Below are 16,866 nucleotides of genomic sequence, written 5' to 3'. Positions count from 1 at the left end.
AATACAAAAGGTACATTCAGCTGCAACTTTCACATCTAAAAAGTATTGACTCTTCATTATATTAGTTTGAATTAGTAGTTTACATAACATTGACACATGGATTATTATTCTTTCAAATGTAATGTTTTAATTATTACCTAGCAGTCTTAATTCTGCTGTCAAATTGATGTATCATTTCAAGCACTACACAGCAATGGAAAATGTCTGTAGTAATGCACAGCAAACATGACAATATGAATATAAACAAAATAGTGTCCTAAAGGAATACAGACAATGGCATGAAATGTCATAGAAATGTTTTTGTTCAGCATTACATTTTATATATTATGTGATTAATAAAAGAAAAAAATACTGCTACAACAAATCTCATTGCTTTCTGCCTAAAGTGACTTTTTCAATCGATCTGAACTATAGGTAGCAAAACAAGAATAAAGAAATTATGTGATCTCATAGAATACAAGTATGATGAACACTAAGATGTAACTAAAGGAAAAATACTTGCTCTTTTTGCATTTTACAATGTATAGCTCTCTTAGATAAATCTACACCCAAGTGTTAGTTAATAGCAGCATGCTTAACTTTTTTCCATAAAAAATTCATGCTTAATTTCTTCCCACTGTTTTCTTTAGTGTCAAATTATACTTTGAGAACTTTGAAAGCCTTGATGGACCATTTATAGGTATGTTAAAAAAGCAATTTAAGATGCACTTTGACATGAAATTGCTCAGAAAACTTATAACATTTTCTGAACAATTTTTAATATTGTTTTACCATTCAGCACATATCTATCCATCCAGCCTGCTGGATGACAAATCTTAATCATTTCTAAAGATTAATCTAGAAAAGAGCCCAATGCACCTTTTTACCAATAACATTTTTGTTTCACTTAAGGGTTTACTGTTCCTTTGAACCAATAAGTGCTTTTAAATCCTACTTGTAATTATTTCATGTTTCTCCATATTAAATTCCCCTGCTATTGATGGCCCTTCAAATGAGATCCAGAACAAAGCTGTGGATGACACGTAATGCACCAGAGTCAAAACCACAGATATCAAGCATTCCTCGATCCTCAGGGTCTGCGATGGTGAAGCCATTTGAAGTCAGGCCACATACTATTAATTTGGAAGACACTCCCATTTTCTGGAAAACAAAGTTTTTTTTGTAGTTAGCCATATACAGCAAACATTCTTAAAACACTACTAAAAACCCACACATACCTTACATTTATAAATGTCTTCAAGTATTATTGCCACATACAGCTACTGAACTATTCCTGGAACTAGAACCTGCAACCTTTTAAACACCCAGATGTCTGACCAATTTGCTACTACTTGTCTTTCAAGCATCCTCCCTTAAAAACCAGACATTAAAAATCACATCCACACCTGTCTATGCATTTTTAATGCCTCAGTGGGGTGGACCTTTCCAACTACGGTCAAGTTGTTGGTAAAAACAATGAAAACATCTGCTGGCTTCTCCTCCTCTGTAGCCCATAGAATTGGAAGGGCACAGTCAGTCTCCCCACCAGGCGTCTATGGATTTAAAAAATAGAAAAAAGCACAACACAATTGTGTAGGTACCGCCTCAACACATATGTATGTGTATGACATATCATATGTTCAACACAGTCAAATAAATCCTTATTTGAAATACCTCTTTGTAGGACCTTCAATGCAATCATCAAAACTATTAAAACTTATTTGCAAACCTTACCTTTATTAGTTCCGCTGTTACTTGAGCAAGAGACATATCAGCTGTAATCGCACAAGGAACCACAGCTCCTTCAGAGAAGGCTAAAATTTGAAAATCCATCTCTGTCCGTGCAATAACCTACAAACAATGTACACTGACACTGTAAATGCAGATATATATACAGTGGATATAGATATAACATGTTCTCACAAGATAACAACATGGAACAAAAAAGAAATCAGCAGTTACTAATGTTACATTTACATGTATTCATTTAGCTGACGCACTTCTCTAAAGCAGCTTAGAATGTTAAGCTATTTTACAACTATTTGCCAATTTATTCAGCTGGGTAATTTTACTGGAGCAATTTTAGGGTAAGTACTTTGCTCAAGGGTACTACAGCAGGAGCTGGAACTCAAACATGTGACCTTTGAATCCAAAGGCAGCAGCTCTAACCACTATGCAACCAGTGGTCACCAGATCTTTAAGAACTTTTAGAAGTTGCACAATAAGACCTCTTTACAGAAAACGTTACCAACATTCAAAGGTAATACAGAATGCATGTATATTTTATATATCATTTGGAGAACACCACCTTTTCACAAATTTTCAGTGTCAGCTCAGCAGCAAAGGTGTCACATTTGCTACCGTTTGCAGTTAATGCATTAACTCTACTGACAAAATATGTTCTCTTACCATACTCATTACTGCTGCTGTAGCAGTGGTGCTAACATAACTTCCCAGAACTGTGCTGCTCACGGCTGTGCTGACATCCACACCTAACACAAATCGCTTTCCTGTTGGCTCAACATTCTGGAGATGGAGAAAAGAGAAAAAAAAACACTTTCAAGACTGAAAAAGGGTTATATTTGCTTTCTATACGACAAAATATAACAAGATTGCTGAAAAATGTTCCTGTGGCTTCAAGATGCATGATAACAGCAAGACCCTGTAGTTACCAAGATTATTAAGACCTGTTGGATCCAGGCCATTGTCATAGATCACTAGGCAAAGATACCATCATACAGACTTGCTGGATCATTGTAAAAAAAATAAATAAAAGATAAATAACACAACCTGTCACAGGAAATGCTGGCTAATCCTCATACATACCACAAAACATTTGCTGAAAGCAATATCCAGTGCCTGGAGAATTGCATCATCTGTTTCCCATTTCACTTTGCCTCTGTTCCCTTGGCCTTTCTGATAGGTTTGAAGTGCCACCAAGATATGGAAGGGATGGACTTTAGCCTGAAGATGAAAACAGGCAACTTGAGGAAACCTTAATAGCAATGAGATATATCGCTGTTAAGGTCTGAGGATGACTAACACAACCTGAAAAATTGGAACACTCCCTCACCTTCTTCAGAGCAGATTCATTCTGGAGTGTCTCACAAACCAGCACACTATCTGAAGTCCCCGGCTGTAAAACTTTATCAGATGTCATCTTACCCAGGTTCCTCAATAACAAAGAGACTGGCATTTCTTTCAATAAAGTCTTGCGCACCTAAATGTGTAAAAGCATGAGTAAAGACTGCTCAAACTTGTATGATAACATAACTCCAGTAAAAATATTAAAAATGCTGACATATGAATTATTAAAAGGGCACTGCTAGAAGATAACAAAAAAAAAAAAAAAAAAAAAACTATCACAAGGAAGTCTTGCAAACCTCTTTGGACTTCAGGTGGTTGGTCAGCAACTGCTCTGGTTCCAATCCATGTTCTTCTATCAGATGGATCACCTCCATCTCATCAGGAGAATGCTTTGCTTTCTCTACAGCTTCCAAGTACTGTAGAACTTTGGCAATTTCATCTGAGTTTTCTTTGTTACTGTACATTGCCTGGACCTCCTTCCATCCCTTAGTGATATATTTATTTATCACTGCTATAGCTAAAAACACAGCAAATGGTTAAATAGCAAAAAGTGCTCACATTTCTTTATACAGTGACATTATGAACAAAATTAAAGTGCATCAGGTCCATGTTATATCTTGCTGTTATGAACTTGTTGCTTTTATCCAAAACAGTTTACATTAATTACTATTAATTCATTGAACTGATACTTTTCTCCTAAGCAAGTGACAGCAAATTACCAACTTATATAGCTGGGTCATTTTCACTATATCAGTTTAGGGTCAGTACCTGGCTCATTGGTATTACAAGAGGTGGGATTCAAATCTGGGCCCTTTGGGTCCAAGCTCTATCACTATGTTGCCCATATGCACCACATTTGACCGCTGGGTATTTTACTGGAGCAATTCAGGATAAGTACCTTGCTTGAAGGTTCTACAGCATTAGCAGGGAATATAAATCAAACCAACCACCTTCAGGTTACAAGGCCAGGCCTAACTGCTAGGTTACCTGCTGTCCCCAAGAATTTCCAGTTATGTAATACCTTTAAAACAAACCATAACAAAACCTGTTAAGAAGCAGTATGTAATCTCACCTTCATTTGCTGGTTTCATGTGTGAAAGTCGTAGCAGGTCCTTGTGAGACCAGCCAATCCTTTGTTTGTACTTGGTCACCGCAAGAGCGAGTGTCATCGCATCTTTTTCATTGTACCAGTCTGACACTGCTTTCCGCAATGCCCGGCCCCACATCCCACACTTCATGCCTTCCTTCAGGTCTTTTCTGAACTGCACAAAGGAGAACAGGTGTGTGGCCAGGTGGCACACCTCCTTCACAGCCTCGAAGGCAGCTTGCTTGGTTTTTGCATCTTTGTGCTGCGAGCAAACTGCCAGGGCAAAAATAGCTGGGTTCGTTTTGGCAGCCCTGCCTTCCTGGCTGAACTTCTTTATTTCCTCGACCACTTCACACCCTTGTCCATCCTCGATTAATCGTATCAGCACCAAGGCGTTGGCCATGCCCAGCTGCTGCTCCTTGACGCTATACGTGTTCCCTTCAGATCCAAAACATAGGAAGCGCCGCAATCGGGTCATGTCGGTCACCTCCAATGGATCCCCAACCTGGGGACACTGCACCTGTCCTTGGCTGCTTGAAGGAGATGTCTTAGTCACAGAGCAGTCTGTTGTCTCCATTGTTTTCCTGCAGGGACACACACAAAAAAAAAAAAAAAAAAAAAAAAAAAAAACCCATAGCAAGAAATGCATCTCCTCACTTTATCTTCAGAAAACAAACACTGTAGCATCCAAATAATAGTATATTACTTTAATTAACTGAGAAAATACATGTTTCTATTATTCAATATTTAAGAATACCATACAAAATACATAATTACAAATGTTGTGATGAGTTATACCTTAGTGTTATTTAATGCAAATTAATAAAAGAACTGAAGTGAAGGCTACAGAATCCAGACTTTCCCACACCCCCCCCCCCATTCGACTTTCTTCCTTTTTTGAGCATATGACAGAAACATTTACACATACCTTCAGATTTTTTCTGTCATTTTATATATTAAATATAGCAGTGTAATTTCATGCGAAACAATGAATGGCTAAAACTAAGACTGCAACATCAATATTATTATCCTACAACACTACTTCCTCACTGTGACATGCCAAAACAGATTTATCCCTCATAGTCGCTATTTTTAAGGGAAATGTTTCGTTTATGTCCTGATTTATCTTGTAAATGTGAATCCTAAATGAAACCGCGAAGGACTACAAACCATGTATGGTAGTACTGTCCTACAGTAAACTCCTTCCTCCTGAGGTAACCCAAATACAGCGTTCTGAAATGTTTGCGACCGAAATGTGCATATTAGTACAGTGTCTGAGTACACCGTGTGGAATTTCGTCCGTGTATTCTTGTGTACATGAGTGTTTTTTTTATTTATTTATTTATTTATTTCGCGTGAGTGGCAGGGGAAGAAGCGAGTGGCAGTCCAGCCTCGTGCTTTTCCATCATTCACTAACTGACTGTCGAGGTTCGCCATGACAGGGACCCTCCCAGCAATTTGGAGAGGCACACAAACTGTCTGTCCTCAGCCGGCTTCTTCCCGCCGCTGGCCGCCAACTACCGTCCAGCATCTCCCTTCCTTAGACAGCAGCAAAAGCGGCCCACCGCATCGGCTTCGAGCCGAGACGAGGCAAGGCGGTAAAAAGTAGCGGTTGTTGTTGTGCGCGCCCGTCCCCACAGCGCCGCGTCCGAAAAGTTGGACGTCTCGCACACACACCGTACAGCCTGGCATTTCCACCCCCCCCCCGACACGGTATAAACGCACAAAAAGTCTCCACGACCCGCACGTTTTCCACTTTTACGACTCGAAGAATTTGATGCAATGATCCCCGTGTAACTTAACCATAATACGGGGAAAGTGATTTTTTGAATGTATTAATTTAATGATTCCGTCCGATGATGTACGTTTAACGAAGGCAAGCTGGATATTTTAATTCATTGTTCGCCTGTATTTCGTTAAGGATTAATATATAACGACAGCGGCTATTCGACAGCTACGTTCTACGTTGCTTCAGACTTGGTCGGTGGAAGAATAGAACGGATGCTCGTTTATCTCTGTAAGTAAATGCTTTTATCTTCACACTGTGATTTTCTAGTTATCTCCGATAGATACGCAGGCACACGGATGGTGGTGGTGCAGCAGCAGGTATTGAGAACAGTGGTGACAGTATAGTTTTTAGTGGTTTTAACTAACAACGGCGACTGCAAATGGACATTGCATAGCGATGATGCTTTTCTTGGCGAAGGATGATTATTACATCAGGGAGCGCGCGCCCGCATCCACGTCCGCGCCGCCGCCGCCGCCGGCCGACACGACAGTACAAGACAGACACCGATCGCTCTCCACCGCCTGTTCCAGCGGCAGAAGCGCGTCGTCTCACCTGCGCCGCGTGCGCCAATCCGTCGTGACTGGACCGAGACCCGCGGGACACCGGTCGGACCTCCAGCGCCCCTCTCCTTCGCAGCCCTCGAAGGCCTCCGTGCGCGAGCGACGGACGGGACCTTGACAACGGGCGGCCGCGGTGGCTCATGGGAATGGGCGGCCATGAAGCGCTCAGCGCTCACTCGCTGTGCGCAGGGTGCGGTGATAAAGCAGCAGTTCTTATTTCTTCCCTTCCTGCATAATCATCATCATCATCATCATCATCATCACCACCACCACACTTTATTTAGCCGATTCCTCGTTGTCGATGACATTTTGGGTTAGCCAACTTTACAGTGATTTACTTAGATTATTATGCTACAGTTCTAAGCACATTGAAATGGCTAAAGAAATCCCTTTTCCAAATAGTTCTTTCTGTTTCCTCCACTGATAACTACTGGGTGGCATCTGCGTGTTTTTCATGTGTAGTGTGTAAGTAATGTCTTACAGTCGTACTGTGTTTTACAATTAATATCCTGTAAGAGCACATTATACCCAGTGGTATCCAAGGTTATTTGGACATATTTCATACATAATACTATTTAGTACTTGAACTTGCAACCTACCGGTAAGAGCTCAATCCTTTCCTCATACCTACATAAAGATATGAGCAGTTATATCCTTCATTTATCTGTTCAGCTGGTAACTTTGCTCAAGACAGCTTAAAAAACTAGATAATCAGTTTTACAGTGATTTGCCCATCTGTACCCAGGGTATTCTTATTATATACAGTCAGGTTAAGTACCCTCTAATTAAGGAGACGGCTTTAACCAAGTACGACACACACTTTCTTACAAATGACAGCTGCGAAATAAACATAAAAGTATTCATAATTTTTTTTTCTCAAATAAATGTTAAACAATTGTCGGATGCTCAAATACAGGTCATTTAAGTGGCCCGTTTGGCTGTAGGAAGGAGCAGATGGCGTACCCAACACAGATTTACAGATTTGTCTGTGCTGGATTATAAGTGACGGGTTTAGTCAACAGCAAAATCGGTTCAGGTGAAAGAGATAAAGTGTGGGCAAAGGCACCGGTATTCTTATGAAGACATTTCTCAGGATAATAACATAAAATAGCTCAACCTGTGCGCTGTGCCATCTTGAAGTGGATAAAAATAATGTCTTAACAGTATTTATTTCTTAGCATATAAATGGATTTTACAAGGGTCTTTTTCTATATTAGATTCCTTCTTCCCAGCCTGTGAAACAACGCTGTAAGTGAGCACTCAGTCCCAAACCACATGTGCTTCTTGTTCACAAGGCAGCCTTTAGGAACTCTCATAGATGGCTGCAAACAAATAGGTATGTCTTGTAGCTGCAGTGCAGAGCATGTATCCAAAGACAACTGGGAAAGTGAAATAACAGATTTTTTTGTCCAGTCATCCATTGTCAGTAGCTGTTTATCCAGTGGGGATCCAGATTTGTTTATAAAACATATAAGGTGTAAGGTAGGCAACTAGGCAGGTGGGAGACAGTTTGCTGCAGGACATTTGCATCGTGCACATGTGCATTCCCTCGATGAGCAGGCGGTTTATAGTCCGCAGTGCTCTTGATCAGCACATCTTTCTAAAGTGGGAAGTTAAAGCTGGTTTAGTAACCATGGTGGCCCAGCAGGTAGCACTGGTGCCTCACAGCTCCTGGGCTGTAGATTTGGACATTTTTTCAAATGTGGCTCGGGTCTGTTTGGAATTTTCATATTCTCGCGTTCACTCAGGTTTCTTCTCACAGTCCGAAGACCTGTGTTTCAGGCGAATCGGTGACTTTAAATTGCCCAAAGTGTGAGTGTGAATATGCTAAGATTATTGCTGTGTTTTGTGGATGGATAGGTACTTCCAAGCAGCTTAGTGTAGTCTGTCTGGCTATGATAATTATGATTCAGTAATAATATTATTACACCACCCAGTTTCACTAGTCTAATGAGACTGTCATGTGCCGTGTGTAAATGTACGGTATTGTTTGCTAAAGATTAGCTTGCCATATTTTCGTGGTAATCTTATGCTTTGCTGGGAAGGTTCTCTTGATTTCGAATGTCAGACTGTAACATTAATTTCCAAACTTTGATTAAAAAAGCTAACTAACCTGGTTTACATCATATTGGTTAATTTATGTATTTTGCTTTTCATTTGGTGGCCAGAAGAAAAGTCTCGGGGTCAGATCATTAAAGACTCATTACTGCATATTTTCTTTTTCATTCATTTGGTGGTCATGAAACGGTTGTTGAAACTTAAATTGCAGTGCAGCAAAATAGATTTGGTGAAAGGAAAAGAATAAAGGCAATACACAGAAATTCTCTGAACTCTTACCATTGTTCTATCTATGTACACAACTCATGAAATCATCAGGATGTTGCTGAACTTCTCAAACCCTATTGAGCAGTCCGGAGAGACACTGACAGAGTTCACTGCATTGTCAGTTTTACTGCAGATCAAAGTATTCTGGGTTTTTTATGTGCACAAACAGGTCTTTTAGATATTTACATTTATTTAGCAGACACTTTTCTCCAAAGCGACTTACAACGGATACTATGTAGTGTTACTAGCCCACACACCTTATTCATCAAGGTGACTACACTGCTAGATACACTACTTACAAGGGGTTACTCATCCATGCATCAGTGAAACACTCTCACTCCATGACACTCACACACACTATGGGGGAACCTGAAGATGTCTTTGGACTGTGGGAGGAAACCAGAGCACCCAGAAGAAACCCACATAGACACATGGAGAACATGCAAACTCCACACAGACCGAGCAGGGATCGAACCCACGTTCTCTCGCACCACCCAGGTGCTGTGAGAGAGTAGCACTACGCACTGTGCCACCAGTTTGTTATCTGATCAGATATCTCTGGTTCGACAAAGAATCCATTGCGTAATTTCCACATGGAGCTTATTACGTTAACTATTGTTTCCATAGCCTGCTGAGGTGTTTGTACAGGTCTCATGCTTTCTTTTTAGGGTAATCATTTGTTTGTGCAACTGATAAAATTGTGTACTTAATGGCAGTTCATATGTTGGTAAGATAGGTGTGAGGGTTACTAGAGACCATCTGAAGTATTTGTTTTAAGGGAGGTTCATCTATAAAGTGAATTAGAGTGAAGCAAATAATTTCAGCTGCCCTTTTTCCATAGTGTTTTTAGGATACTGCAGTCAATCTCTGAGACTTTATATGCGTTCAAGATCTTGACACCAAAATCATACTTAAACAGGGGATGGGCAGTTAAAAAACTGGATATTGACTGCACATTATTGACAGTGAAATAAGTGGACCATGCATTTGTAGCTGTTTTGAGTCTTAAATTAAATGTATCAGTTTTTGTTAATGTGAAAGCTGTACAAAATTAACATATCTTTCTATTTTTCATCATGTTGTAATTTCATATATACAGAACATACTGTTGGAACTTCAGGAATTAATTACTATGACACATTCACAGTGACTTTGACAGGTGCAGCGTAGGATATATCATCTTTTTTTAAAGTATATCGCAAAAAGTACAGAGAAAGAGACACACTTCTCAATATGATGGCAATGGTTTCAAAAAATGACGATTCAGAACTCCCAGACACACAAACTACTGTGCACATCCAACATGAGCGGCACTTAGGAAATACAAGATGTGCACATATTCGGAAAAACTGTCACACGTGAAGCGAGGGGTGTGGTGGTGCGTTGAGTTTGGCCAGGTCCTGCTCTCTCGCAGGTCTGGGGTTCGAGTCCTGCTTGGGGTGCCTTGCGGCAGACTAGCGTCCTGTCCATAGGCTCTGGCTTGCTGTGACCCCACTAGGGACAAGCAGTTATTGACACTGGTTGGTTATTACACACAAGAGATATTAGAATGTCCATCATTTACTGCTCTGTTATGTGTATCATTTGCTTATCAGGAGAAGCAAAGAAAGGTGGCTCAATATAGCAACTGCCAAGCTCCATTCACTTGGAAAGTCATAGGCTGAACAAATAAAATAGGAAAGAAACACAACTGCCCAGTGGTCACCATGGCATTGATCAGAAAAGGTACTAGCAGAGTATCAGCACTGAATGGCAGTTATACGGAATTTGTTACTTCGGTTTACGATTATGGACAGGCAGTGGTAATAATAAATGAGAAGCATGCATGTCTTGAAAATCGTGGAAAACAAATTTTAAGACATTTTCACGACAGTTGCATAAAGCATTTCTGTAACTTAAGACCCTTAATTATAGCTTGTGTATTCACTCCTGTCTCTTGTGTTAGTGGTCAGAGCTGCTCCCTTGGAATGCCATGGTTGCCAGGTCAAATCCCCCCTCCTGCTGTAGTACCCTTGAGCAAGGTACTTACCCTGAGTTGCTTCAGTAAAATTACCCAGCTGTATAAATGGGCAAGTGGCTGAACATTGCTAGTTGCTTTAGAGAAAAGCTTGAGCTGATACATTTAGATGGTTGTGCCGCCCATTATGTAATAGCACTATCCACCACTAGATGGTAGTGCAGCTCATTAAGTAATAATATAAACAACCACTAGATGGTAGTGCAGCTCATACGCAATAACACAATCGACCACTAGATGGTAGTGCAGTTCACACACACACACACACACACATTTTCAGAACCGCTTGTCCCTTACGGGGTCACGGGGAACCAGAGCCTACCCGGCAACACAGGGCGTAAGGCCAGAGGGGGAAAGGGACACACCCAGGATGGGACGCCAGTCCATCACAAGGCACCCCAAGCGGGACTCGAACCCCAGACCCACCGGAGAGTAGGACTGCAGTCCAACCCACTGCGCCACTGCGCCACCGCACCCCCCTAGTGCAGTTCATTATTATTGAAAACAGAATGGCCCCTTAGATAGTTGATTATGTAATAATACTATATGTACTCTTTGTACCTACAGTATTACAGTAGGCCAAATGTGTATCACAGCCTTGTCCACAGTAATATGAAAAAGTTATGACAAGTTATGCCAGTATATGTGGCTCTTATGTCCCCCACACACACACACATACTAGTGTGTGCCAATGCACTGGGAGAAGGGAGGGCTGTTTTACTAGCTAAATAATTCTTATATAGACTTAGGCGTGGCATCAACTCCAAATAAAACTAGTCTTTCCATAACACAGAGCAAAGTTATCTTTTATGACTCAGATTACTATTTCTTGAGTTTGGCATCCTGAGTACCGTGAGCATCTATTAAAGGGACAGAACACATTTTTAGTTTGACGTCACAGGTAAAATAGTAGGAGGTGCAGCGGGTTTGGCTGGGGCCTGCTGTGTGGTGGGTGTGGGGTTCAAGTCCTGCTTGGAGTGGCCTGCAGTGGACTAGCGTCCCATTCTAGGTGTGTCCCCTCCCTCTCCAACCTTGCACCCTGTGTTGGCGGGTTAGGTCCTGGTTTGCCCCAACCCTGCTCCGCACAAGCAGTTGTAGACACTGTGTGGGTGGTTAAATAGTTGTGTGAAATGAAAAGTGATTTTCAGTTTGCTGGAATGATATCATTTTGTAATTTTTTTTTTTTGTAGATGAAGCACCTAGAGATTATTACTGAACTTTTGATTAAACAAGATTTTTATTTCTGCTTAAAAGTATTTATTTATTACAGGGGGGTGTGGTAGCGCAGTGGGTTGAACCAGGTCCTGCTCTCCCATGGGTTTGGGGTTCGAGCCCCGCTTGGGTTGCCTTCTGGCGGACTGGCGTCCTGTCTTGAGTGTGTCCCCTCCCTCTCCAGCCTTATGCCCTGGGACAAGCAGTTCAGAAAATGTATGTGAAATGTTTCTTATTATTATTATTATTAGTGGTGGTACTACTAGTAGAATTTATTTATTTATTTAGCTATTTTTAACTGGTCCGGATCACAGGTAGCATAGTGATTGCAGCTGTTGAAGCTTTAAATCCCACCTCCCTCCAGTAATACTTTTAAGGAAAGTGCTCCAATAATAATTACTCTGTTATGTAAATGGGTAAAACGTTGTTAAGTTAGTTTGGAGAAAGCACCAGTTAAATGTAATAAGAAGAAATGATGAAGTTTTAAGAAGTGGGATTTGCAAACTTGAGGTAGTAGTTTGTAGCTGCTACAGGAAAATGTGCTTCACTCATGCTTATGTCATCGACGACTGTGCTGTTTCACATCAGTGACGCAGGACCACATGAATCAGCGAACAGTGGTTAGCTGACATATCACAGATAATCTGTACTGAATGCAAAGTATCTCCTGTCACATGCAGGTTGATGTCGATGCAGTTTTCTCTTTACATGTTGCAAACTGATTAGCATTACAGTGATGCAAACAGGAAAACACTCAGTTAAGACCATTTTTTTACATCAGCTGATTCTGCAGTTTAAGAAAAGCTCTGCGTTTCCTTTGTAATTTCCTTTAATTTGTTTGATGTTCATTTTTGCCCTTTTGGAAAGTACATCACTAAGCCGTTAAAGTCTGGAGTGAAGACCAGTTGGGCAACAGCATTTACTCGGCGGACTTATGGTCTATTGTGGGAATCTGCTAGATCTGAGACATGCAGTTGATGGGATAAAATATTTTTCTTCTTTTTACTTGAGGAACAAATAAAAGTAAGGCTTCTGCTATGTTTGAAAAAAATCCGGGGCTGTCCCACTGTCAGGTGACGATACTGTCTTGAGATTGGGGAGGAGGGCAATGTTGAGGGACAGTCCCTCAGGTTCCACCCTGAGACCCCAGCTGTGAACAGGGGCTTCCTCTCCCCCAGTAGGTTGGGTTGGGTTTCCTCTGTGAACTCACGAGACCATAACAAACAAACGATACTGTCCACCTGCACTGGAACAGATGCCTCATGTTGCCTCAAAATAGAGGCAAAACAATGGGAGGGTCACCCCAGGAAACACCAGAAGAAATGGGGCCTCCCCAGGAAACCCTTCATTACAAGGCAACCCCTGACTCACTAGTGGGAAAATGGACTTAAATTCACTGTGTGGACCTTTCTCCCACACTTCCTCTTCTTTTTGTAGCATGCTGTGCATTCTCCCTGATGCCATGTCTGTGTTACACACAGTAAGAACTGTCTAAACTGTCTCCAGCTGGCAAATGGGACAGTCCTCCTGCCCATAGTCCACCTCCTCACAAATCTCACATTTCAAACAACACCCATTCCAAAGCAGTGGTGCTGCTGCTCTGGTCACCAGAAGGAATCCCAATCCCACATACTGCAGAAGGTGGTGAAGTGCTTAGAGTCATCACTTTGCACTGACAGGACCCAGGTTCTATCCCACTTGCTCCAGTAGCACCTCTGATCATTTGTGTATCTTATAATATTTAATTAAAAAAAGTAAATAAAAAAAAAATGGAGTGGGTATCGGGATTTGTCTATCCTGTGTCTTATGCAGCTACTTGAACGATGAACCTCAGTGCAGCAAGTGGTAGGGAACAAACTAGGTTTGCTTGAGACTTTCGTGTCTGCAGCTATATCTCCTTCTCTCAATGTAATGCATAAATTGTACTTTTGCTGAGATGTATGTCACTTTGGACAAAAGCGTCTGCTAAATGAATAAATGTAAATGTAAATGATCAAGGTACTTACCCTAAGTTGCTCCAGTAAAAATTTTCAAGCTGTATAAATGAGTACCCTAGGGAAATCCCTGTAAGTTGTCACGTTCACGCCCACAACTCAGCTGACAACACCTGACTCTGACCAGCACCTGATTAACCGCTCACCCTTTAAAAGACCCTCCTCCCATACCTTTGCGGAATCTCATCAGGGACAACTGCCCTTCGTTATGACTCCTCGCTCATACGCATCTCCAGTTCTCAGTTCACGTTCTCCGGTTTTGACCCCTAGCTTTGTTTCTCGACCACATCCACGGATCTTCGTTTCAACTTTGATCTTCGTTTGACCGACTCTTCACTTCGTCTCCTGACCTCGCCCATGGATTCCCACTCTGACCCCGACCGCCGATCAACCGACCCTCCTCATGTTCCCGATAGCGAGAACTTGCCTGATCCTCTGACTCCAGACGAACGACTCTGCACTTGGGTCTTTCCGTCCCAGTTCTCTTGGCCTGACCTGACATAAGTAACTTAACATTGTTCCCAAGCCAAGCTGCTTGGGAGATAAGTGTCAGCTAAACACACACACACACACACACACACACACACACACACACATTTTCAGAACCGCTTGTCCCATACAGGGTCACGGGGAACCGGAGCCTATCCGGTAACACAGGGCGTAAGGCTGGAGGGGGAGGGGACACACCCAGGACAGGACGCCAGTCTGTCGCAAGGCACCCCAAGCGGGACTCAAACCCCAGACCCACCGGAGAGCGAGACTGTGGTCCAACCCACTGCGCCACCGCACCCCCGTCAGCTAAACATGTACATGTAAATGTTGAGTATTGTCGATCCCAATTTTTAACACCAGATGCAAAACACTGCATAAAATATCTTGTTTAGGAAATGGTATGAGACCAAACTTGGTGGACTTAAGAGGTTTATTCAAAATGTATCACAAAAATTATCCAAGGCCACATATCAAAAAAATCAAAGAAAGGAAAAGTGGAAGCCTGTAAAGGGTGGCTGGAAGTACAACACAATCTACACATAATCAAGCACACAGAAACCAAAAACCTCAAATGAAGGAAACACAATCACCAAACTCTCAATAAGCCAACTTTTTTCTGTTTCCCAAAGGTTTTTCTTCAAGAGTCTCTTAAGGGTTAAATGCCTGCATGATATATTCATTTCCTCTTCTAGAGCCTTCCCTGGGTGCAGTTATCAGTTCAGGTGTGGCCTAAGTCTGTCATTGTCATAGTTTGTAAATTGAGAAGCATATGCAGTTTCAGAATATATTGTACATGTATATGTATGTATATATATAATATATTATATATATATATATATTAAATATACATTTATTCATTTAGCTGATGCTTTTCTCCACAGCAACTTACAATAATTTACCCATTTTTACAGATGGGTAATCTTACTAGAGCAAGTACTTTGCTCAAGGGTACTACAGCTGGAGTGATAGTCAAACCTGCAAGCTATGGGTCCAAAGGCAGCAGTTCTAACTACTATGCCACAGCCTGTCCCAACCCAATTTGTCAACCAGGATATCTGCATAGAAGTTATGTATACATAGATGCTTCCCTATATACTGTCATGGAGTTCTCATCTCTTTTCTCCTGTCTTTTGTTCACTTCTAGAGGTTCTAACATTTACATTTACATTACTTTATTTAGCAGATGCTTTTCTCTAAAGCAACTTCCAATGAACTCTGTGTAAGATATACTGTATGGTTCTTCCCACGTACATGTTGAGAGAAGCCCACACAACTGATTCACAGTCTAAAGAAAGACAGAAATAAAACATGAAATATACATTTATAACTATTCATCATTAGTGGTAATTGAGAAAACTTCCCTACATACTATTGAAATAAACCGCTCTCATTTTACCTCCGTTAAAGAAACCCTCCCTGGATTCCAACTCGGTTCAAAACTACAGATCAGTGTCCCTCCTCTCCTTCCTCTCTAAAACTCTAGAGCGAGTGACCTGTGATCAACTGATTTCTTCACCCAGAACTATCTCCTCGATGGATATCAGTCTGGTTTCAAAGTTGGTCACTCCACGAAGACGGCGCTTCTGGCAGTGTCCGATGCTCCCCAGTCGACTAGAGCTGCCTCCCTCTTCTCGGTCCTCATCTTTCTTGATCCGTCTGCAGCATTCGACACTGTCAACCACCGGAATCTACTCTCCTCTATTAGTCAACTTGGGATCAAGGGAACAGTACTAAGATGGTTTGAGTCCCACCTATCTGACAAATTCTGTCAAGTGGTCTGGCGGAGCTCCTGTTCTTCTCCTCTGCCTCTCTCAAGCGGTGTCCCACACGCTCAGTACTGGGTCCTCTTCTCTTCTCGATCTACACCTCCTCCCTCAGCCCAGTCATAGCCTCCCATGGATTCAGATACTACTGCTATGCTGATGATACCCAGCTGTTCCTCTCCTTTCCACCGGGAGCATCAGACATTTCCGCTCACATCGCTGCCTGCCTATGGGACACCTCTGCATGGATGTTTGATCATCACCTACAACTCAACCTCTCAAAAACAGAGATTCTACACTTTCCAGCTGGCTTGTCCTCCTGTCACGATCTATTAATCAAACTGGACAAATCCAAATCATTCATTTTGCCTACCTCGTTGGCTAAGAGTCTCGGGGTGATGATTGACTCAAGTCTATCTTTCCTTTAACACATCGAAGCCACAACCCGGACCTGCAGATACATCCTGCATAATATCCGCAGGATCCGTCCTTACCTCACAACCAACTCTGCACAACTACTTGTCCACGCTATGGTGACATCCCATCTGGACTACTGTAACT

General features: G+C 41.7%; 1 protein-coding gene across 1 annotated transcript; it reads right to left on the bottom strand.

Annotated features, from left to right (window-relative positions):
* Positions 1-515: 515 nt before the first annotated feature.
* ro60 (Ro60, Y RNA binding protein) lies at positions 516-6,913 on the bottom strand. Its single transcript, XM_018753283.2, has 9 exons — positions 6,495-6,913; positions 4,139-4,737; positions 3,363-3,583; positions 3,053-3,199; positions 2,806-2,943; positions 2,389-2,505; positions 1,714-1,830; positions 1,386-1,532; positions 516-1,140 (listed from the first exon to the last, which is right to left on the bottom strand). The coding sequence occupies exons 2-9, from the start codon at positions 4,728-4,730 to the stop codon at positions 988-990; spliced, it is 1,632 nt and encodes a 543-aa protein (XP_018608799.1). The 5' UTR covers positions 4,731-4,737; positions 6,495-6,913; the 3' UTR covers positions 516-987.
* Positions 6,914-16,866: the final 9,953 nt, after the last annotated feature.

This window comes from Scleropages formosus, chromosome 3, assembly GCF_900964775.1.
Source record: "Scleropages formosus chromosome 3, fSclFor1.1, whole genome shotgun sequence".
Taxonomy (NCBI): domain Eukaryota; kingdom Metazoa; phylum Chordata; class Actinopteri; order Osteoglossiformes; family Osteoglossidae; genus Scleropages; species Scleropages formosus.
This window is presented reverse-complemented; position numbering and strand designations above follow the sequence as displayed.